We start from the raw sequence: 24,375 nt of genomic DNA on the forward strand, positions 1-24,375 counted from the left end.
TGTGTGCTTTAATGGGGCTTGCTTGGAAAGTGTGGCTCTTCAAAGTTCACCCGATTCGATTTTGTTTGGTTAAAATATAAAATAACATTTACTTGGAAATTGTCATTGTACCAAACCATGGGACTGAAGAATACAGATATAGAATTATTTTGAGGGTGGAGGTCTCATGAGTCTACTGGGCACATTTTCAGACCTCTCCGGTGATTGTGTACTCTTCCAGGAAACACATACCCACTGGGAGAACCGTAGAGGTTTATTCAGCGGAGTTTTACACTTCAACTTCCTTCTTCCTGGAGAAACTTTCCACGGATGACCCTTTATCACGTAGACTGAACTCTCTAAGTGGGATCTCTTGTAAAATTCTGCTTTCTTGAATAAACTCCTAATATATTGCAAGAATACCGGTATAATTTAAGAATACACATTTTTATTTTAAGTTATTTAACATAAACAACACCAGTATTGTGGTTTATTTGTGTAATAGAAGAACACTTTGAACATTTTGGAATATAAGCGCAAAGACTCTTGAGACTAAAAGACAATTGCATTTTATCAAGGACAGAAAGAGAGCAAAACGTTAGTCCTCCAGCAAAGAATGACTATAGTGGAAAGGCACCAATATAATAGGTACAGATTCCCTCGTCTCTAATGCCTGGTTTTGAGCTTGTCACTCGGCAAGGTGACACAATGCTGTATGTAATAGAGGTGGGGGGTTGAATTTTTATGATAGTGTTTAGATTGACGGGTTATGACAAAACTGAATTCATGGTGCTTTAGTGAGTCTTTTTTTGTCGACTTTTGCCTACATTTTCACTTGTCTGGGAAATGACATATTGAGCTCGTGCACAGCCTGTAAATCTATTGGCGCTAAAGGATTCATATTGTATTGTCAGCTGCTGTCATGGCAGTCAGGTAAGACAGGTGAAATTTGTTTTATGCAACGTACCTTGCAAAGGGCTGCTCCTGAGGGCAAACAAACCGACGGAGCTTAAAAAAAAAGAGGCCAGGCAACATTTTGAAGGACCCATTAATCAGTCGTAGCATCACAGGTGTAGTGACTTCCTCGCAAGCTGTCAGTGGACTGTGAAAGTCACATCCAAAGCACAGACCATCATCATATGCCTACTGACAGACTATGAATACCACTTAATTGCCTTGGTTAAATCAGTCCTAATCAGCTGGTTGAATGTGGGTAAGGACATAAATATTGTAGAGCGTTAGATTTTAGGTTGGTTGGATAAAGTAAAGAAGTGGGTACGGCTTAGGATTTGGTTCCAGTTAGAAGTTGTGAGTTATACAGAACTCAAACGTCCCAATGAAGACGGTGTACATAGACACCGGACCTTCCGCATTCATAGTCATTATAGCCAAACCAGTGTAGCCAGAGCTGGGAATGATTACACATTAATTGTCTGTATGTTTTGTGGGTTACTGTATGTTATACTAAATATTACTACTTTGTTTTATTGTATTTATAGAGTGCCAGCAGATTATGTTGCACTCTTACAACAGGAAGACTTTGAGAATTAACATTAAAAAGGAATTAAAAAACAGGAGGAGAAGAGGGTGCTGATTTTATGAGCTAACGATCTAAATACACTAATCCACTCACCTTGTTTTGACACTAATCAAATTAGCATGGTTGTGGACATTTTGGTCTCCATAGTTTAGCAATGTGATTCAAGGTTTATACTGAAGCTGTTTGAAAGTTATTCTGTGTGTGCACCAAATGCATGGTAAAACATATTTGTACTGTTAAACCCCTTTTTAATTTAAATTTGAATGGATGGCATTTTTTTTGCAAATTTTCCACATATTGAAAAAAATTGCTAATGTCAAACTTTATTTAAAGCGATTTCTTCTGTTTGTACATATTTCCCATTTTATCTAGTATTTTAAATGCTCAAACCATATATATAAATCTGGTAGTCTGAGGAGGGCTGGTAACTTCTGGCCCAGGCAGCAGGTAAAGCCAAGTGGCCAATCTTCCCCTTGACCCTTCCCAGTAACTAACAAGCACATAGGCAGACATAAATACACTAACGCACTACAGTACTTCCACACACTCATGCTAACACCCACTCCCTCTAATACACCCTTACACACTCATGCTAATACACTCTAACATACATACATACATACTCACTCCATGTCATCATCTATCTCACTCTCTACCACCATGTCTGCCTCCTTCCCTGCTCTTACTCCCTTTCCCCGTATTACTCTCTCTGTCCTCCCTCCATTCCTCTCCCTCCCCTCATCCCTTTAAATTCTCAGAGGCTTCTTTTGTGTTACGTGTTCCTGCAACGTTCTGTCGCGGCGTTCTAGACCTTTTTTTTTTAGGAATAATACAATAATAAAACAATATATCCTAGGAGAGCACCAGGATGTGAACTTATATCATGGCTCTCTGCTCAGAAGGTACAACATGTTTTGCCATAGCATAAATATGCCAGTAGGGGAGATCTCCCTTGTAACCAGCCCGCTGAGCAGCACTTTTTTCAGCGTGTGACTGCTCACCTGTAGCATGTGTCTTTACAATCTGCCATTTGCTTGATTATATTAACTTAAATCGTTCTGCATTACGTTTGCAATCCAAGGTGAATACAATCAGAAATTTGTGAATTGTACTCTGCCTCAAGGGTGCAAGACATGGCTGCCCTAAATGTGCAGCACATTCAAAGTTGACTTACAAGAATTAAATTTAGGCAAACTCTAGCCATTAAAGAGATAATCAAATTAGCAATAAAAGGGACATAATGATTTCTCCTGAGATAATTATATGGGCAATTTAACAGCGAATTGGAAAAATTGAGAAAATTAATACAATGTACAGTTAAACCTTGCGGAGTACATTCAGAGAGAAGACAGGCATTCATTTTCTATGAAATGCGTCTCAATTAATGAAAAAACAGTATTGTTCTACTTTAAACAATTTTGTTCTGATTTAAATTCCTATAGTGGGTTGAAAAAAAATCCTTTATACTGCTTGAAAAGCCACCAGACTCGATGTTAGCACATTATTCAGTAACGGTTCACTATGTACAATATTAAAGAATTAAGACCAAAAAAAAAATTACACCATCAGCTACATGACATTATAAAAATATCAATAGGACATATCTCTTAACACATTGTATTGTTCCCATTGGTTTAGGTAAAGTTAAAGGATGCCAAACCCTTATTTATGAAATAGTGATTTTATTTAAAAAAAAAAATTGATCATACCTGCCTACCTGTTTTTTTGTTGTTTTTTTTTAAATACTTCTGAACTGATATTTTTAGTTGTGTAATTATTATGTCTTCTTCCTCCCCTTATTAATAATGTCTGGGCTTTTAAAATCCATCTACTGTTATCATTGCTTGTCTGTTGTGGTTGTAGCCCACGAGGAAAGAAGTCGCAAGGTTCTGCTTTAATGCATTTTAAACCAATTTTTTTGCCCCTGTAAAATTAAGATACTTTGTGGTGAATCAAGTCCAGAGCACTGAAGGAAAGCGTTTGGATCCCAGAGTCTATCAGTGACTTGCTGTAACTAAGATCAGTGCCACCTTGAGGCTTTGTTGTGCAGTTAGTAGTAATGTTAAAATTACCCATTGTGTATTCTTTAAATCATATATTCTTTATGTATTTGGATTTGATGTCATGTCACTAGTGGCATGTTCCAGCCTAGTCCTTCTAGACTTACACCAGCAGCCGCAAAACTGGGGGGCTCTGCGGTGCGCTGCATATTTAATAGATCACCTGGGAGATCAGCGAGTATGAGGTATCCATACAGAATATCCTAAAGAGACTACGTGCTCATCGGAGAAGATGAAAGAGCGGATGTGAGTGCTGGGGGTGGCTGGAGTTCTGTCATGTGCCACAAATTCCTCACAATGATCCAAGATTTTGTCCACAAAAACAAAAGAAAATAAATATTTTGGAATGTACCCAGTTTCTCTTTTCTTCTGACATTATTTGATTGTCATTTGGTCTGTTACACATGCCAATTTTATTTCTACATGACCCCTTTACTGTAGAGTGTAGTGTTTATACTTTTCTAGGCATTTTTCTAAACATATTGTTACAATAGTCTTACCATATAGCTTAGCGCACTGACATTTTTTTCTTTTTTCTGCTTGCACATATGTGAGGTTGTTGGCTCCTCATCAGTCTGGTTGCAGCTTGCTGTCCAGGGGTTAATGGGGAGGAGGTTTAATTGCACCTCCCCCAACACATTAATTTGGTTTTGGTAGCAGTATAAACTGCTTTGTGTGCCCACTATGTAGGAGGTGAGAGTAGGATCTCACCCTATTGAGAGTGTGCCTTGATGTGGCGGGTGAGCTTAATTATGCTTTGGCCAATTCATATAACCAAAACCTCTCGTTTATATTATGTTTATATATTTGTTGCCAACTTTATTAGGGTGAGAAGCGCAGACAGTTTTTGTTTTTGCATATAGGTGACATAGGCAGCTGCCTCAGCGCCCAACTAGTAAGAGGTATAATGAAGAACCAAGGTTTAAGGCTAAACAACAAAGCCAATCATCATTAGGTAGTTCACGCAGTGCAACTAGATTAACTAGGGATGTGACTTGGCAAGTCATGAGTTTGCTTGATGAACAGGGAAACCACTAGACATCTGACTCAGAAGAGATAGAAGAAGAAAACTATTATATATTGTTATTGTTACCAATAGTAAAGCATGTGCAGGTAAGGAGCCATGGCTGCTTTGGAGCCCAGATGACCTTTTGTCTGTGTTAACATGTTACATTATTCTTTACTCTATAGCCACCTTTCCTTAAAACCCTAATCTGCAGTTGATCCAGCATAAGCGGTGATTTGGGTGGACCTTGACTATTCTTTATCCTCGGTTTATGCTATGTACCCCTGGGCCTGTCTTGGCTAGTACACAAAGAATAAAATGCATCATTGCCACAGAATCCCTTTCACTTCATGAGGGTCTGCTGTCAGAACCTTCTCAAGCCATAAATAGAACACGTCCAAGTGAACTTAAGAAGAGCTAATTATAAAGTAGGTATATGATTTCTACTTATTTTAAACATACATTTGTTTAAAGGAAAGGTTGCAAATCAAACATTAAATGTATATAACATGTACTTTATGAGCATGTGAGCGTTGGGTGTTGTTTAGTCCCATTGCATTATTTTACTATATTGTTGTTGTTATTGTAATCCTGTTGAGGACTGTATTATATGTTCTGTGTTTGAATTTTATAAATTAATTCCATGCGAACTGTGGAGTTAAATATGTAAAGACTAAAGTACTTTACAATGAAATGTGTCAAAAGTGAAAATATTTGATAAATATTCAATATATGTTTATCCAGTTATAATTATTTATTTTATATTTTCAAAAAGTGATTATATTCGTACAGATAAGTTCACAGTATCTTTAAACTATTCTATCTTTATATATATAATGTGGATATGTATTTCTATACACACATTACAGAATAGCCAGTAATACAAAGAATCTCTAGTTTCTACGCATTTCATTTCTAGGCAAGCTAAATAATATTCCCATATTTCCCTCAATATTATGTATCATTAACCTATAATAATTTAAGGTCCTGCCTAACATGGCGTTCTGCCATAGGCTTAATACCGGAGGAATCCCTTGTTGAACAGATCCCTTGTGATAGCAGCGCAATCATGATAATATGTGTTAATAATCTGCCATGTTAACAATGGAAGATCATACTCCTTATATTGGCAAACGAACACTTGAAAATGATGGTGTGTTCTAGATTAAGAGAAAATTAAAAACTGGTAACTCCTTTCTAAAGGGCATCGAAAAGACACATCGATATAAAAGCTACAGTACAATGGCTTCTACTCAAAATTCAAAGAGTAAATAGAAGGGGATATTACATCCACAGCGTGACTTTGTTAAATTCTATCTTAAAACTGCAAAATGAAAGGGTAAATCCGTAGCAGTCGTCGTCTAAAATGGAATGATTATGGTTTCTGCTGAGAACAATACCTTGCCCTGCTGTTTCTCAGAGAGGTCAGTCTTTTTTTTTTTTTCTTTTCTATTCGCCAAGACGTATACAGTACAGTGTTTTCATTCTTCGTCTATATTTTATGTATGAACGTATAGAAATCTGAAGGGATAAGATATCAAGGGAATATAGAATTTGTTTAATTTCTTTCTTGTGCAGCTTTTTATTATTAGTCGAACGTGTTGCATTGTTGTATTTGTCTTGTAGCAACTAGACAAGCACAATTAAGGATTAAATAGCATCTAGCCAGCAGTCTACGCATCTGCGTTACAAGCTCTGTGCTAAGCGAAAGGGTTAAATCGTCCTGATCTCACGGGCAGGCGTTTAAACTGAATGTCCCATGTGTTGCTTTATATCTATAGTTTTAAATGTGTGGGAACATGTAATCATGGTCCTTTTTATATTCAAACCGGGTCAGCTCCTGTCTGAAAAGTGTCCCATTGTCGCCATGTCATGCCAGCTCAAGATCTGTGACCTTTGCACTATATGGATTCATGGCAGTCCAAATAGTATTTCTACAGACCAGGCTGCTTTTGTCCCCCACTAGTGGGGGGGGACTAAAGCCTTTTGGACAAAATTTTCAAGTATGGCGACGTTTTAAAGACAGCTTTTTTTTTTTTTTCTTTTTTTTTTATGTTTTGTTTTTATAAATGCCGGGAACCGCCAGATGTCGCAAAACAGTCGCTGATAAAGCATTCTTGGTACAAAATGTGGCACTTATATGAGTAATACCAGTATTGTGTTTGAAGGGCCGTAACAGGTCAGTGAAATGTCCTTCAAACATTTGATTTGTGTGTTCTAGAATGGGCAAGATGAAAAGATAAACACAGATGCCGCATTGACATCACCACCATTTAGACAACCGATGCAATTGCTTTAGTCAGTGGAATCCATCATATCTCTAAACCAACGTCCAAAAAAAAAAAAGGAATTTATTCTTTATTTTGTGCATTAATGCTCTAATTGAACGAAGGGCCCCAAAGTGCTAGGGGAATTTCAGACACCAGATTTATGATAACATTTCAGATGATTTCCTGATGTTTAATTCTTTACATCCTTACCCACAACAAGAACAGTCAAATGTTATTAAGCTGATTTTACAGTAAATCTTCAGTTTCAATTCATTTTGTAAAATATTTGGCAGCACTAGCGGCACTGGAAGAAACCAGGAAAGCATTTATGATTGATATCTCTTTTATCAAGACAGAAGGCAAGTGATAGCAAATACATTTATTGGGAAAATATCAGTTTTTTTCAATATGCCTCTTGTTTGCAAGGCAGGATTGAGTCATGCGGTTTAACATTGAAGGTAATTTTCCCGGCTTTTACCTGGGAGCAGACACATTTATCTCGTGACACACTAGGGGTTATAACTCCCAATATGGCGCAACGTGGTAATGGTGGAGCATTCACCATAACATTCAATGAAACGTTCCTGCTGATCCAGCCACATTGGCCCTTTATAGATAATCTCCACATATCTGTAAATGAGAGAATACCATACATTAAGGGCAAGGTTTATTTTTGCCATGGCGATTGCTCCAAACGTAGCAATTCGCACCACGTTTCTCCCTCTTTTATCTTCTATTATATGACCCAACCATTTTGTTATATTATTGTTCCCATTTTGATGAATTTGATGGCGCTATATCAAACAATAAATAATAATAATAAACCTCTGGTCCTATTGTTTAGGATTCAGCTTTTTTTTTTACAAGACAATGGTTAATGACAATGCTAAATACCCTACGCACCATATATTTATGAGATTTGCAGTTAGAATCCAATACAGCCCATGCATTGCATGCAATCAAATAAATTAGTACAACTATAAGAAATATGTTTCCACGTGCAGATCTTAGCAAATTCCTTGTAATTTCTAGGGGTTGAAATACATTATTCAACAAGTAACCTGCTGTACATTTGGGTTTAATAGGCATTGCATGAATATACAGGAACTGTCAAGATAAAGCCGGGAACATGCATCATTCCGATTAAATTATGTGTCCTAAAGAAACAGGCACATGATGAATATTTGATGAAATGGTTTATGGTATTTTTATTATTTTTTTTTTTTATATGTCTGCTTCTGCACAGGTATATAAAAAAAGCAGTGTAAGGGGCTGCCGGTGTTACTCAGGGGATTCGTAGAATGTACCCATTTGTACAGAATTCTATCCACCAATATGCTAGTAAAATGCAAATTGACTAAACTTTTAAACTGTACATCCATTTTCATATTTTTTTTTTTGGAAAAGGGAAACTGTAACGTGACATGTAAAAGCAATATATGCTGTTAACTTTTGTATTGTAAGATTTTATGTCTATTTAACCTTTATTTTAAGTACCAGGGTGTATGATTAACATAAAAAGAGATCTGCCTGAAACTCCGAAAATGGTATTGGTGTAGCGCTATCAATCATTTTTAAATGTTAATGGTGTTAAAGTGCACTGAGAGCATATGTTTGATATTTTTTAATACAGTAAGTCTGCGCGGAGGAAATCTAACAAGGTTAAGCATTTTTTTTGCTGTTAATTATAAGTTATCCCGCGTACTTCTCACTGTAGCTTGCAAAATGCTTCTCAGACACGTCTCAAACTCCTAAAAAGATGCTCCGAGCTTGTAGAAATGGTACATTAGGCTATAAATAGTTTACAGACAGAGCGCAGGGGAACAGATAGCATCTTGTCTTGAAATGCCCAAACAAATGTTGGATGAAAATTCCCTGCACTGTTCTTGCCTTAATTTTGGGCCTGGAGCTGTACAGCAGGAGACCAGCTTGTTAGGATGCTTAGGATGTGAAGAATTGTTTTCTTCTGTGAAGTTTCTAAAGAGTGATTTACCCAGTGCAACCCAAATAAACTGGTAGCACATAAGGCAAACAGTGCTATTTTTTGTTTATATACTATTGATGCTACTTTTTCCATACCGCACTTTTTTGTTTTACTTTATTTATTGACGGAATTCTTGTCGTAGAGTAAACAAGTGAATTTCATGTATTAGCTGTTAAAGATGCCGTCCTGGTATTTTAAGCTAATAAACTTTGGCAGAGCGGTTATTTTATTATTTTTTTCTTAAGGTTGAATTCCCTCCCCCCCAAAAAAAACAACTCTCAAACTTTTTCTTTTTATGACAACAACATTTCAGTGGCTACTTTTGTGTCACATGACAGTTAAGGGTTCCCGGCAAGAAATTCTTTATTTTAATTGATAAATATGGATTTTAATGCAAAAAAAACAAAAAAACAAGGAAGAATGAATAATCGCCATCCATTAGCCAAAATGTACAGTTTGGAGGATCTTGATGCAAATTGGCTGATGGGCAAAAGCCACAATGCGGTGCCAATATATTAGGAGTCTCTAGAGGCAGGTGACCACATCCTCAACCTTTTTGACCATATCTGGAAATTATCTAGGTTTGAACCAGACTTTCCAAGTGAAGCCCTGCTTTTCCAGGTCAATTTCCTTTTCCTCTGGGCAGGGTTATTTGACAATGTCCATTTCATGCCCCTGTCTACCCAAGGCTGTCTGGATCTAGCCTATCCATTCACAACTAAGCCCGTCCACTTGCAAAGCCAATCCCCCAGGAAGGGGAGAGCTCAGGGTAGCCTACCTTAGGACGTTCTCAGGTATATTTATCATGTAAAAGATCTATTTTCCTTTTTACGCCATGTTCATATACTCAATCTTTTACTCATGGTAGTCACAAGTTGTTAGATCATATCACCTGCTGAACAGAGACTGCAAACGATTACATATGGCACCATTCATTGGATAGTTACCCGAAGAACATCTGGCTGTAAGCTTGGTCCTTCTATATGTTATTTTGGAAAATTCACTGGAATTTGTTTTCGATTTTTTTTTTTTTTAATAGTCCACAATTCATAAATCGTGGCTACAAATACTCTGCAATTAACTTGTCTTTTGTTAATGTATAACTGAATCTTACCATTTGATTATTATTTGGCCTTCTTAAAACAATATTTAGGCAGTGGATTTTTACAATCTAATCATGTCTTACAAGTGCATTTAAATAACTCAATACCATGACATTGTAAATGCACATATAAAAAGTATTGTCTGTTTCTATGTAATATGTGCATTTCAATTGTGTAGAAAGGGACCCATAGTAAAAAAAATAAATAATAATATAACATTGCACTAACCATAAAATACAAAACTCTTGTTTTATATGTGCCGCTCATTAGGGGCATTGTGCAATTTAACGTAATCAACATATATCCATATAGAAACAAAAATTCAAAAAGAATATCTGATGGCTTGTTAGTTGTCCTGTATCCAATCCCGGGCAGATTGTTAGTTAGTTACTTAACACCTTATGAATGTTAATGGTTTTGCTCAAAATCAAACTTGCTCAAACCTAAGGGAATAGAATTCAATAAGTAGCCATATCCATCGAATGTAACTACAGATTATTGTGTGTTATGGCTCTGCCACACCAAATATTTTAAAGAGAGGTAAATTAGTTCAGGTATCTGGAAAGAGATGTTCTAGATACAATATATGCTTTATTTATTACATTAGTGTAGTCAGAAAAGAATTAAATAAGGTGGAATTAATAAGTGACCTGGAGAAAACAGGGTTTCATCTGGAGACTCCAATCAAACCATATATATATAGATGAAACCCTGTTTCTCCAGGTCACTTTTACTTTTTCTGGGCAGGGGAAAGCAATGTTGGGTCATGCCTCCTCTCCATCCATTAAAGGCTGTATGTGGCCAATATGCAAGCCTACCCCAACTCTTCACAAAGCTTCTCCTCCAGAAGAGGGAGAGCTCCGGGTAGCCGGGAAGTTCCCAGGTATGATGATATCTATGTGTGTGTGTGTGTGTGTGTATGTATATGTGTATATATATATATATAATATATATATATATATATATATATATATTTATTAATATGCTTTATGATAGGATATTTACAAAAAATGATGTGCTTAATTTAATATATTCATTATATAAATGTATTGCCTTAACACTGAATAGAAAACTTTGTTAAAATTAACAAAATAAAAAAAGTTAAAATAACTGTGTTAATGGAATATTATAGGTGACAAACAGAAATTAGTGAAAAGCTGTAAAATATGTTCCTACAGTCAATGAGATGCATGTCTTAATATAACTTGCATTTGAAATTAAAAAAAAAAAAAAAAACTGATCCATTTTAACGCAGCGGTTATGAATATCGATTACAATGTTTTGTTTTGTTTTTTTTATTGGTAACAAAATATTTGAAAATGGGCAAGAGAGGTTTTTAGTATTTTTGCCTCTAAAGTCAGCTTCTCCTGTATTGTAACCAAACCTTATCCGTATTACACAAGCTTCTCATTTGAGAAAATATTTTAAAAAACTGAACTATAAATCAGTATCATTTTGGTTCTATATAAATAAGATAACAATCTATTTTAAAATAACTCTTTTTCAGTGACTGACAACGCACCTCTTTATTTGTCCAGTTTTGGTTTGATGAGCATTACACTGAAACAATATTATATATATATATATATATATATATATGTATATATACACTTTTTATGCAGTGTTTTCCATACCCTTTATTTTACATAGGGATATGTAACATCACAACGTATTTGATTATTGGAGCCAAAGCTTTGTTACCTTGCTTGAAACACATGGTCTTTGTGATACACAGGGAAGAACTGAATGAATTACAATAAATTAATAGGGAAGAAAATCCCAATCCATTCCTCTTTTGAGTGGTTCACATACATTGTAATGAAATGTATTAGGAGTTTTCTTCTCTTGAAATCCAAATGAGACCCATTTTGGCACACAGCCTTGACAGTCCCTTTCATGAGCAGTGCCGTCTCCAGCTCATGTGTGGGCCTCGCAAAATACCTCCTTTGTAAAACGGAATAAGACAATATAATGCCACGTAAGACGAAGGTGTCAAAACAAAGTTCGAGGCAATCCAATCAATGCCTCCCAATTTAGCCGGTGAGGCCGGTGTTCATTAGCACTCTTTAATTGTAAAGCTTATCGTGAGGTGAAGCATTGCTTCATATTTTTCTGGGTCTTTCACTGGACACATTGTTTAAATATTTTTTTTTTTAGAATCATTGCTTTATCGAATGAACCTTTGTTCTTGTGATAGTGGCATGAATAGATTTAAAATGGCGACACACAGAGTCAATTATGATACAGACCACCCCCTATACCACCCATAGCCACCGCATATTGTTCGTCTATATAGGCATAAGTATCTGTATGCGTTAGCTTGCCATGTTTTTGCGTGTGGATGCCTTTTGTTTGATTTAATGAACAGCCTAACGTTCTTGGCCAACAGCTGAATGAGAGAAATCAAAATTATAAAGGTAATCTGAGAGTCCTGACATTCACTACATTATATGACATTATTAAACATTGTTTTAGATATTTATAGAGCATCGGCAGATTCCATAGTGCTATTAAAATAGGTAGAGAGTGAAAATTAATGATAAAATAAATTCTTACATTCCAAGTTTCAACTGCCTTTAGAATATTAGATATTGTTTGTGGGGCTTTACGCATTGTCTCTGTCTCTATTTCCTCTTTGTAATTTTTTTTTATTTTTAAAGAAAAATTGTGATATACTATTGTCTAGCTATCGACCAGGATTCAAAGCTATATTGCTAAGTAATTTCTGATTACCTTCCATGAACCCTTTACAGGCTATCCATTGCCCCTCTTTTTGGTAATAAAGGGGTTAATGGCTGCATTGTCTTCCAGACAAAATTAAAAAAAAAAAATGCCTTAACAAATTAGCATCATAAGCATCACATTCTCACAAATGTTTGAGGGGGAAAAAAGAAAATAATAAAAACCTCAGAGTGCATGAATACTAGATAAAATCCTTGAAATTGAGAAGAATCCATGTAACTTTGACCTGCTTTTCTAAATGACGAGTGTGGTGGCTCCAGCTGCTCCAGCCTAGTAATTATTTGTGATAGGTTGTTCTGAGTCCCATATGGATGGGAGCTCCAGGCCCAGCTACCTAATTTTCTGGCACACAAACAGATTCTTCCAGGTGCTGAAAATTAAATTTTAATACATTATTTAAATATTAAGAGAATTAGAGTTTCAGCAATTTTACCGCTACAGCTGTAGTGGTTTGGTGGCTCACAAACCAGCTGTCTTACAAAATATATATCGAGGACTGAAACCTTTTTATTCTTTGCAGATGCTACTGACTTCATTGTTTAATTGATATCTTCTTTTTTTTAAGGGAATGCGGTGTTCTAGGTGAATTAACAGAAAGTTAAAAGTTGTTATATTCTATGTTAACTATTACTCCTATTTAACCTCCATCTTTGCAGATCACTTGATAAGTCTTTCTAAAAGTCTTTCTAAAAGCAGATCGTTTTATTTGTGTCAGTCTGGCACTTGTAAAAACCCGGGGAGAGAAAAAAGGTCCTTGTCGTAATATAATTTATTTTTATTGAAGGCTGTATTCCAAATGAAAAAAAAGACACTGTTTCTGACACTGTCTTGTTAGCGTTCTTCTAGTGCAGACAGTGCTGAGGATGGATCAGTACCCCAGGGATCTCTGTTGCTTTGCCAGCCATCTGCATCATGAGTGAAGCTTGATTCCTGTGGTCAAGCTTGTGTAATGCGTAGAGTAGTTGGAAAGATGTGAACGGCCTCGTCTTGGCAAGTAGCGGTAAAGAGATTTTAATGAGCAGTAGCAGAATGCAAGTCAACTACACAGGTCAATACAATAAAAGGATGAATGGGATGTAAATGAAAAATAGAATACGAATAACCAAAAAACACATGCACCAAGGCAGAGGACTAATAATGTTGTCACTTATACTGAATTGCTTTTAGCAATCTGTCTTGGTTAAATTAAAAACCTATCATCCTTACTGTAAAAATATGTGGCCTATAATTGAAACATTCCAACCTCACTGTAAGTCTTTGGTTTTCATACGCGTCCATCTTTACGGGAGCAGCCTTTAATAGTTCTTAGCTTATATTCCAGCAGTGTTAATGTCAGAAGCACAGATATTAGCATTATTGTTGCAATATAATTTAGACAGCAATGTTACTAGGTAATCAGCACCCATGCTTGGCAGAGGGAGCCATATGCATAAATCCCATTGCTAATAGTCAGTACCCTGATATAAACATGCTTCCCAAATGGGAAACTACAGCCAGTGTTTCCTCTGAAGGGGGCACATGAGACACGCACATCTAGAGCAATGACCTCCTCTCCCTGCTCCAATATGGTCCACTTCTGCAGTTTTTGTAGCATTGGGATTGGAGGACAGACCTCCTGCTTCTTCCAGGTAGACATGACGGACAGGGTTCAAATGTGGTGCAGAGTAACTGGAGGCTTTGGGGCAGATTCAATGCATGATGTTTGTACCACTCAAAATATTTTAATCACTGAGTTATTTTCCTCATATCAAAGGACTGCTGGCGTTGCTGTAGGGATGCAGTGTATAAAGCACATATGGAATGTATGGTCAGCCTGTTTGCAACAACAAAAAAGGATGAAAGATTTTTTTTCTGTAGGATGTCCCAATGAGACGAAGCCCAAAGCCAGATGGCAGCTGTGCAATTGCACATTTAGACCATTTATACACATTTGTGATACTGACTCCTGTGATAAAAAGCCATCCTAACAAATGTCATTCTTCCATTCATAATGACATGCATTAAGATTGTTTTTTTAAAACATGCATACATACGCATGATGTTCTTGAAGATTCATGTACTGCCCCTGTAATGTCTGTGTATGTTCCTTTTAACAGGATTGTGGATTCTAGACATGGCTTTTTAACTGCTGAAAGTATATAAGAGAACATACAAAACTAATGGTATTTAGTATATAGCTTTTTTAGCCTTTTATTGAACAATGTGTTATCTGTCCCTTGTAATGGAAAGCTACTGTTTAGCTTTCCCTTAATTTAAGGACCTAAAGGCGATGTCAAAGTATTGCGTGGCTAAAGACACACAGCCATCTCCATTTGATTATGTGCCCCAGGATCCAGTGAAGCTCTGCTATGGGTGAGCTGAAGGCGTCAACCTTAAATTGAAGCACTTGTCTTAATGTCCATCTCATATCCTTTAGTTAATATTCATATCTCACATCATTTCAAAAGCACAAGGCAATAAAACTTTGGTCAGTCTTTGGACAGTTCTCATTTCTCTAACACTTTGTACTTTAGATACCTCCTAATGAGTTTTTTTTTTACAATGAAAAAGCTCACAATATTGTCCAAGATGAGATTCTGCATATAAACTATGGAATTAATTGTTCCTGCCCTAAATCACTCTACTTCTACAAATATCATGTCGTGTATATAATGGAAGTTATCTATAAGGTTTATCCTCTACAGTATAAACCCTGTGTTCCCAATTTCTAAATATACTTTAGTTGATTTGGTACTACCATAAACAGTTCCCCTTTGTTACCGCCGAAGTGTCTGTAATGCATGCTTTCATTAAAGACAGATCGATAAAGTTTGAGTTCTGCCACTTGACTCAGTAGTTAGTTTATGAAATCTGACCCGCACAGAAACTGTAAATTTTAATTGGTAATAGTGGAAGGACAGGCACAAAGTGCGTTTTCATGAGTGTTTAATAAGGGAACGATTGTGGGCTGCCTAGCCGCTGCTTTGAAGAAGACAACATGCATTGGTTTAAGAGGATGCATTGATTTTAGATATGCTTACTGTTAGTTTAATGATACAATTGAATCATGTTCCGTCTTTTTAGATTTTAACTTGCTGTGAGTTAGGATGTGTTGTTCGTTCCATATGTTCCCCCAGAGTTTTTGTTTGTTTTGTTTTTTTAATGTTGCATGAGGACGCTAAATACTAAGTACATTTAGGTACTGCTTCACCTGAAAGGTTAGCGAAGTAATTAACACAGAATGTGACTGCAGATAGGATACATGAAATACAGACAGAATACATGTAACATGTTTGAACATGTTCATTGTATTAGCACTGTGAAAAATGCCATGAAGGCCTGCAAGTGGATTCTGTTATCATTAAGTTTGTTACTGCGTTCCTGAATATCCTGCCTTTAACCAATGGAGGTACCGAGGGTGCCACTGAAAGACTTCTGCAAAGCAATGAAGTGCTTCCGTAGAAACCATACGCTGGCATACTACAGATATCAGAAAAGAGCTACATTTTCCATTGCAGTAGTACTCAAAATGACAATTGTGGGTGTTCTTTATGGACGTGAGTCACAAAAGCTCTACCAATACAATAATGAACAATGATGGGAATTGTTGTTCCTACTCCTCCTAAATACGAGCTCTAGTAGCTTTAACGTTTTGTGATCCATATACATGTTTGTACTTGTTATGATGCAATGAATGGTCTAGAACTCTGAATTAAAACAAGAATAATTACCATATCTAGCAACTCACCTAAGAAGGCTAACTAGAGCTCTCCCTTTCCTGGGTGAGAGGTTTGCTGTGTGGCAGCCATAGACAGCTTTTAGTGGGAGGGGAAATAGGCAGGGAATAGGGGGAATGTGAGTAGGGAGCCCACAGGGCTAAGCCCCACTCCACTGCCGACAGAAGAAAATGACATGGAGACCCAGGGAATCGGGACTTCACCTGGAGACTCCAGGTCAAGCTCAAGGAGTTTCTCAAATATGATAAACAGAGTCCCTCTGTTTTTAGAGTTCTGTCACATTTTCTTCCTCTACGCTGCACCAGAATCCACAATTGGCAACATAGTTCACTCACTTTAGGGTCATGATGTGGCTGTGATGTAATATGTGGGTTGAGTTGTGGCACAGTGCTTTTGCCCTGGTTGCATTGTCCTGTATTTTACAGACTGTCAAGACAAATGTCAAGTAGGGCATAGGTCTTGCAGATGGGACGATCCAATTAAGCAGATCAATTTTGCAAATATTGGGACGTCTAGCCATGGCTGACTATTGTTACTTTACCAAAAACTTGAATGCCACTTCTATAGATTAAATATTGCTTGTTGCAAAGTCTCCTCTTGGAAGAACATAAAGTACCTCTAGAACCATGACATTAAAGACCTTTCATTATCAATAACACTTCTCTGGCAGGGAAAGGATTTAATGTAACTTGTCAAGCACTTTTCTTTTCCATTAACAACCAGCGTAGGATTTTCAGATATCAGGGCCAGTAGAACTTATGTTCAGCATCAAGACACTTTTCAAGCTCAGTAATTAAAAACTGCTATAGGCATTTCTTTATCCTCTGAGAATCACTCACTGTGTAGCTTTCAGTATCTAGACAGATATTCTTACACTGGCTTTTTTGGAGTTACCAAAAGCTAGAAAAGCATTAAAGGAATTGAAAATATGATTACCTCTAGGTCTATGGTTTTAACACTGAAAAAGGTTGTATCGCCTAGTTACAGTGATTTAATTAAATCCAAAGAACAAAAGTCATTAATAAGTTCTTTTGTGCTTGATAAAGACACAGCACTTTCCATATTTATACGCCATCTAGAAAATTAGCCTTATTTATTATTTAAAACACAAGTGAGATTCCTAATTGCATTTATCATTAGTTATGACATGTTGAAAACCCCAGCATCATATCCAGTGAGAATTTTCCAGTTAAAATTTTGAAATAAAAATATTTTTCAAGAGATCCCTTGCTATTGCCAGTTACCACGGCAACAGTCCTATTTGTCTGAGAGCTCCGGCCCCTGCCAACGAGAGAGAGAGAGAGAGAGAAAGCAGCGTTGACTAAACACACACAAATACATCAAAGACAAATTCATATGCTCAATCTGATCAGCTCAATTAATGGAAGAAGAGACGCTGAAGGGGGTTAAAAGAGGGCACTCATTCAGGAAAAAAGACGAAGACCCTTTTAACAGAATATCTGTGGCGGCCTTTTGGGGGAGGAATTTAGCACACTGTCAAAAACATTATCAGAAGGGAAAGTAGTAAATCCTCCTACACCTAACAGATATGAAGCTGTCAGACAAAGAATAGCGCTATTCATTAAATGACACATATTTTCTCCCACTTTACAAGAATACGGGAACAAAACAAGCAGGGGAGCAGCTGAGAAAGACACTTTTTTTTCCCTTTTTCTAGTGATGACAGACATGCGGCAATTATGGTGATAACTAAGGAATACTAAGCACAAAGTCAACGTCTTTTCTGTATAACACCTTTTTCTTCCTTCGTAAAAGTAGCTTTTTTTGTTTTATTTTATTACTAAAGTCTTTGAGGAATTTGAGATTTTTTTTTAGAATATTCTACTCTTTAAAACTATTATTTTTGTCGTTTTGTATAGACTTTTTGGATAAACTTTGTTTAAAGACACGAACTGTATAAAAAATAAAAGTTAAAATTAGTTTTTGAACTTGAAATACACCTTTCTATTTTTTTTTATCATGTGTTTTTTATGTTTACTTTCCTATGTAAAAATGTAACTGAAAATATTTTATTTTCTAAAAAAAAACTTATGATTTATAGATATTGAGGAAAGCCCACTTTGTCCCATCGCCATGGTTGTTAGGTAACTCCAATGTGCAAAATACATTTTTTAATCTAAGTCTATTGTATTTTGTTTATTAGAAAATTATATATCTGTATATGCTATAGATAAATAGAGAAGTATACTTCATTGCAGCTACCTTGACCTGCTAAATTTTTGACCTGTGACCACTGGTATTCTAATGCCCAATGTTTGAGTTCTGAAATCTATTTGCCGTTGATGTTCAAGCAAAGCCAAGTACGTATTCCTGCTTTTTAAGAGTCATGGGCATTTAAGCTACGATGATCTGATTTAGGATATATTATCAATAGTGTGTTACTTATATCCTGGGCTCATTGATAGTGACTCTGTAGCCATACGCTCCATAATGTGCTGTCAGGAACTGCTGACAGTTGCAGTGAAAGGACAATAAGGACAGGGCACCGGTAATGTAAAAGGTCCTTTCTGGTTGTATGAAAACTGATAGCTAGGGATATTGGTTCCTTTGTTGCCATATTCAGAGAAATTATTTTAGGGAGTAAATTAAAATGGTCTCTTGTTGCTGACGGGAGGAATGCAGAGAGCCAAAGGGGGGGGGGTCCGTTGGAGCGTCCTTTAAACAAGTTGTGGGGTTTGCTAAAGGGCATCAAAAATGCATTTAGATGAGCGCTAAACTATTCTCTGACATAGTACTCCGGCAAACACGATCTGCAAATACAGTTCCCTTTAAATATAACTAATTAAAATGACCCTAAATAAATTGAAAGAAAACTCCCATGTTATGTCTATACCTCTGTATGCATGTATACTAAAATTACAGTTGAACATACAAATTCAGAACACAAAGGAGGGTCTAACAATTCCATTTATCTTCAGTCACTCCACAATTTTTCCCAATGAGTAACCTTCATTTTCCAAAGGGATAGTCATGGTTATGTATATTAGTATAGTACTTTTTTCTTAAGCACTTTATAGCTAAAGATTGGCATATGATTATTCATTCATTATAATTAGTAACAATTCTGTCTTTTGGCAAGAATATTTTTAAAAAATTCTGACTTCATCGGCTGAAATGTTAACCTGTGAATTCAAGGCGAAGCTGAATCCTTACACAGCGGAATCACGATAACTTCATAGTATTTCCCTCCTTCTTTGTTTTGGTTGGATTACTGTCTTTTTTTTCTCCCTCACACAAAAGTTTTTGTATTTTCTTTAATCTGCCACTCTGAAATTTCTCTGTTTGAAAGGCTCTTGATGAATAATTGTTGCCTGCCATGACAATATCTGACTAATTGTCTTGTCTTCTAGATGTACAAACTGTAACGCCATTTATAAATAATGGGTAGCTTTTTGTCAGGTGCAAGAAAGTGGATTGAAATAAATTTAAATGTATAAAATTGACATGATCTGAGCCGTCAGAGTCATCAAATGGGGAGACAAGATTGACCAATTGGTTCTTATCTGCTCCCCAAGTCTATATTTCTATCACCTCTGTCTCTTAGTTCATACCGTACAGACATTAACAGTCAATTTTGATTTAGGACAATACTGTTCTAAAATAACTATTTCCTTATATTTGTGGAATAATATCACATGACCAGAAAAATACATATTTTCTGAAGTATCACTTCTGCAACTACATGTTTAATTTAAAACAAAACAGGAGACACAGGGGTCATTTGCTGTATTAAAAGTTAATTGATGCTATTTTATAAATAAATTGTACACTGGATGTCACCCCTTGCTACTCCCCAATTGGTAACATATTTTAACAGCAATAAATCCATGGTTTGGTAATTCAGAGACCATTCATTAACTTTTCGAGTGCGCTAGTGGTGAGGAAAGCCGCACCATCATCTCACCTTGTCATTCAAAGAGTGAAAGTAAGCCGAAACATCTGTAGACTGAGTATGTATTGGTAATATATATATATAATACAATAATTAGTATATTGGAATATATCGTCTAAGAAATATGGTGCATTATGTAGGATTTATGAAGACTTCTTCTGGGTACTGAAGCACATGAATAGTTTACACTCAATTCATTAAAAAAACATGGAACAAGTTGATGCTTTAAAGCATAAAAAAAATAACACAACTGTCAAGCGTTGTAGCCGGAAGGAATCTCTCATTTATATGTACACAAGATGCCTGGCACACAAACCTTTGTACAAGGGTATCCTTTGTGCGTGGCTCTTTCAAAGTTCAAATATTTGGTTTAGAATCCAAAAGGTATATTAAAAAGACGGGTGTACACTTAGATATTATTTTGTTTGTTGACTTTATCATGGCAGCTCCGAGTATTTTTTAGTTAGTCATAATTAGTGATTGTGCTTTGCGTTATACCAATATAAACATTTTCACAGGTCAAAAGGTCTTTTCGTTGCTCAAAAACAAGTTCAACTTTTACCAAGGGCTGGAACATGGGGCCGACAATGCATATCTTGTTTTTATTTAGATGAAAATAATGTTTCTACTATACAGTTACTGTCTCCGCTTGTTTGGGAGGATGGAATATTTTTCCGGTAGCTTTCTGTGTCAGTACACCCGAGCCATACGTAGCCAAAGTGCCAAACACCTAACTTCCATACTCTTACCCACAACGTGATCTCCAGCTTTGCTTCTTAATTCCATCCCGCAGGCTCTGGGCCTTTAACATTCTTAGCAATGTCACCGTGGAACATTTTATATTGAAATTTAATAAACATTACATATTTGTAATTATTAATATGCATACTTATTGTTTCAAATAAATTACAACCTATTAACACAAATGAGTTATTAATGTGTAACGATTGAATAAGATTCCATTTCTTCTGTCATTCTAATAAATTGTGACTTTCCCAATATTTCTCGGGTGAAGAATAAAGGCTATATTAGCTTGTTGTCCCAGCAATCCCAGCAGTGTTTCGCTGAGAAACTCTTCTGCTTTGTGACACCTTGGTTGCATCCTAACATCGTCAGCATGCCTGCCTGCCTGCCTGCCTGCCTGCTTCTCAGGATCACACTCGTTTTGTGGTTTAGTTTAGCAATGAACTCTGTGACCTCTATGTAAGTCCTGTCCGTGGCGTCAGGACACTATCCTGGTAGACCTAAAAACGTGGAGATGGGACGGGATGTGGCACCGAACATATCGATTACCTCCGAATGCGAAAAAGGCCACTTATTAAAAACTTGAAGGATAACCTGAACTCTTTCTACTGTGAAAATATCAGATCGTCGTGTGCATTCTTCATTGGTTTCACCACTTTATTAGTGCATGATGGCATTCACCCCACAAGGAAATAATAAACAGTAGGATCTGTTCACTAAAAAGAGAGTTTTGGTTCAGCTCCTTTAGTAAACTACAGTGAACCTCTGCTGCAGGAAGAGCTTGGCTGGCCCTGTATAATGTATAGTTAAATCAGCGAGAATACTTCAGTCTCCTCATCCATTTAATTATGCATTTTAAAGGCTGCTCCACAATAGAGAAGCTTGCCAGTGTTGACCCTCTTCTGGCAACTTCATCTTTAGTGACTAGACCCTAATATGTTCCACACTAACGGTGGTTAGTCATAGGTATATGAGAAAGGCTATGCAGGCTTCTACATTTTAGTAAATACAAACTACATTTAAAAAAATACATGATTATGCTGTTGCTGTAAAATTTAATGTTTAAATTGCTCAAGTTTTTCATTGTTAAATATTTCTAGTGGTTTTTCTTCTACACAGCATCATGCATTATTAATTTGTATGTTAAAAAACTAGTACATTAGTCAATCTAATTAATTTGCTTTAAAAGTTGGGAACTATTTTACATTCCATACATATTTACAAGTTGCAATTTATGCAGCCAACATATATAATTTCACTAAGTATTAAAAACTGCAAAACACTTTGACAAACAATAGGTACTCCTTGAAGTCTATATATTCCCATCCTTAAGATGCATGCAATCATCTGCATCATGTATATATGTTGTACGTAATTATCTTTGTTTAGCTAACATTTCTTTTAGTTTTTAAGAACTAGAGTAAAACTTAACTTTAAGTAATCATGTGAAATATTAGTAGCTATTTATATAATTGAATAAGGCATTTAGAAGAATATTGTATTGTATTTTATTTACACATATTAAGCTTCTTATATGCACGTTTTGTGACATTTTCAATTATATTGTTATACATGCATACCCTTTAAACATACTGTGCTGTAGAAAAGTGAGACATGAAGGGCCACAGTTTTATCTTAACATACACTATGCCGACAGTGTAATTTTAAGCTTGGAACCAACCCTATTGTTTTTGCAGAGGGAGACTTGTGAGAACTGTTATAGAAAGAAAAAAATATATATGTTTTGCTATTACTGTTAGGTTCATTTTTACAGGACCCCGTGGTTATTCTCAATTTTCCGAGTTTTTCTGGGTGAAACATAATTCTTTGGGCCCCACTCATATAGGTGTGATGGCAAACTGACAGGGCTACCTGCTCCTTGTGACAGCTTGATTCACATGTGATGGGCAGCATTGAGGCCAACTTTTTATTTCATTGATTCCTATAATAAAAATAGATAGTACTGTTACTTTTATCTAACAGGATCAACTGTACCCTACTCATTTGTTAGCTGTTTACCCCGATGTCTTTATATATATATATATATATATATATTTATATATAATTCTATTTATATATACATCTCTTAAGAGCAGCAGAAAAAAAAGCTGAAAAAACATAATAAGTGGTAAATTCATTTTTTCCTTCAAGAAATGCCAATTATTTGGGGACTCTGTGAGAACAACTGCAAAGGAGATTCACTGAGACAGAACCCTGCTGTGACACAAGTTCAGCTATATTATCGCATGCCTGCTGTGCTAGTTACTTCATTGCTCAATAAATGTTCCACTGTGATTGTGCATAACATCTGCTGCTCTCTGTGCTGTTTGTGCTCTTACGCATATCATCCATATCCTCAATGCAAAGAAAAAGGTAGAAAGTGAGGAAAGCTCAAAAAAGAGAATTCCTTACGTGCTGGAAGGTAGCTGCCCATGAGAACTTTAACAATGTTCTCCTCTGAAGTCCACTTATTCTTTTCACAAGCACTTTGAAGGGTCAGAGCCTTGCGAAAAAGCAGAGGTCCCAGGAACAGAACAGGACTTTGATGATAGTCAGATAATGAGTAGATGATAAGTGGAACCGAGGGTTTGATTCAATGACCTGACCAAATTATTTGCAACAGCTGTGGTAAAAAATAAAAATGTAGTAAGGAATTCAGTAGCCTGACTAAACAGCAGAGAACGATTATACATATAATGGTACGAACAGAAAATACTGAATTTAAACCATTGAAGAGTAGGTCCTGTAATCAGAACAAGCTCTTTAGAGTTTTATCAGTTGACTTGCTCAGTTGTGTGAAATATGAAAAGAAGTCCTGGAGTCCACCTATTTCCTCTTCATGAGGGAGTACAGTGGTGCAATGGTGCTGCAGGCAGTTGTCAAGATTTCCTTCTGAAGGATATAGCTTCTCTTTTCAAGGAGCTCAGAATATCTTGGTGGGTTTCACCGGGTTCTGCGGAAATTAAAAGTTACAACATTGTATTTATAAACAAGAAAAATGTGTTTATAAGTTAAATTCAACAAATAATATACTCTGATTACATAAATAGCCATAAATATGTACAATTCAAATGTAACTCTAAGTAAAGCCAACCTCACAACATCACAACAACTAAAACAAAAGTCTGTCTTTGGACATTTAAAATGCTGGAAGGTATGTATACCCAAAAAACATTTTCAGTTGTGTGTTTCTGAATTCCTAGAAAAAAAAAACCCAAAAGAAAGACAATTAAAGATTACGTATTTGTGAGTTGCTCCAAAAAAATATTAATGTTACTTTTTTGTATGTTTGAGCCGGAACTTCCCTTTACGAAAAGT

The 24,375-nt window shown here is 36.1% G+C and overlaps 1 protein-coding gene across 1 annotated transcript in view; it reads left to right on the forward strand.

Moving 5' to 3' along the window:
* Nucleotides 1-1,530, forward strand: part of LOC149303036 (uncharacterized protein KIAA0825-like) — a 77,980-nt gene extending 76,450 nt beyond the window's left edge. The window contains exon 20 of the mRNA XM_089481754.1: nucleotides 1,479-1,530. Within this exon, the coding sequence (XP_089337880.1) occupies nucleotides 1,479-1,530 (52 nt within the window). The remainder of the gene's footprint in view (nucleotides 1-1,478) is intronic.
* Nucleotides 1,531-24,375: the final 22,845 nt, after the last annotated feature.

The sequence above is a fragment of the Sceloporus occidentalis genome, unplaced genomic scaffold, assembly GCF_023333645.1.
Source record: "Sceloporus occidentalis isolate IW3139 unplaced genomic scaffold, rSceOcc1.0.p SCAF_16, whole genome shotgun sequence".
NCBI classification, from domain to species: domain Eukaryota; kingdom Metazoa; phylum Chordata; class Lepidosauria; order Squamata; family Phrynosomatidae; genus Sceloporus; species Sceloporus occidentalis.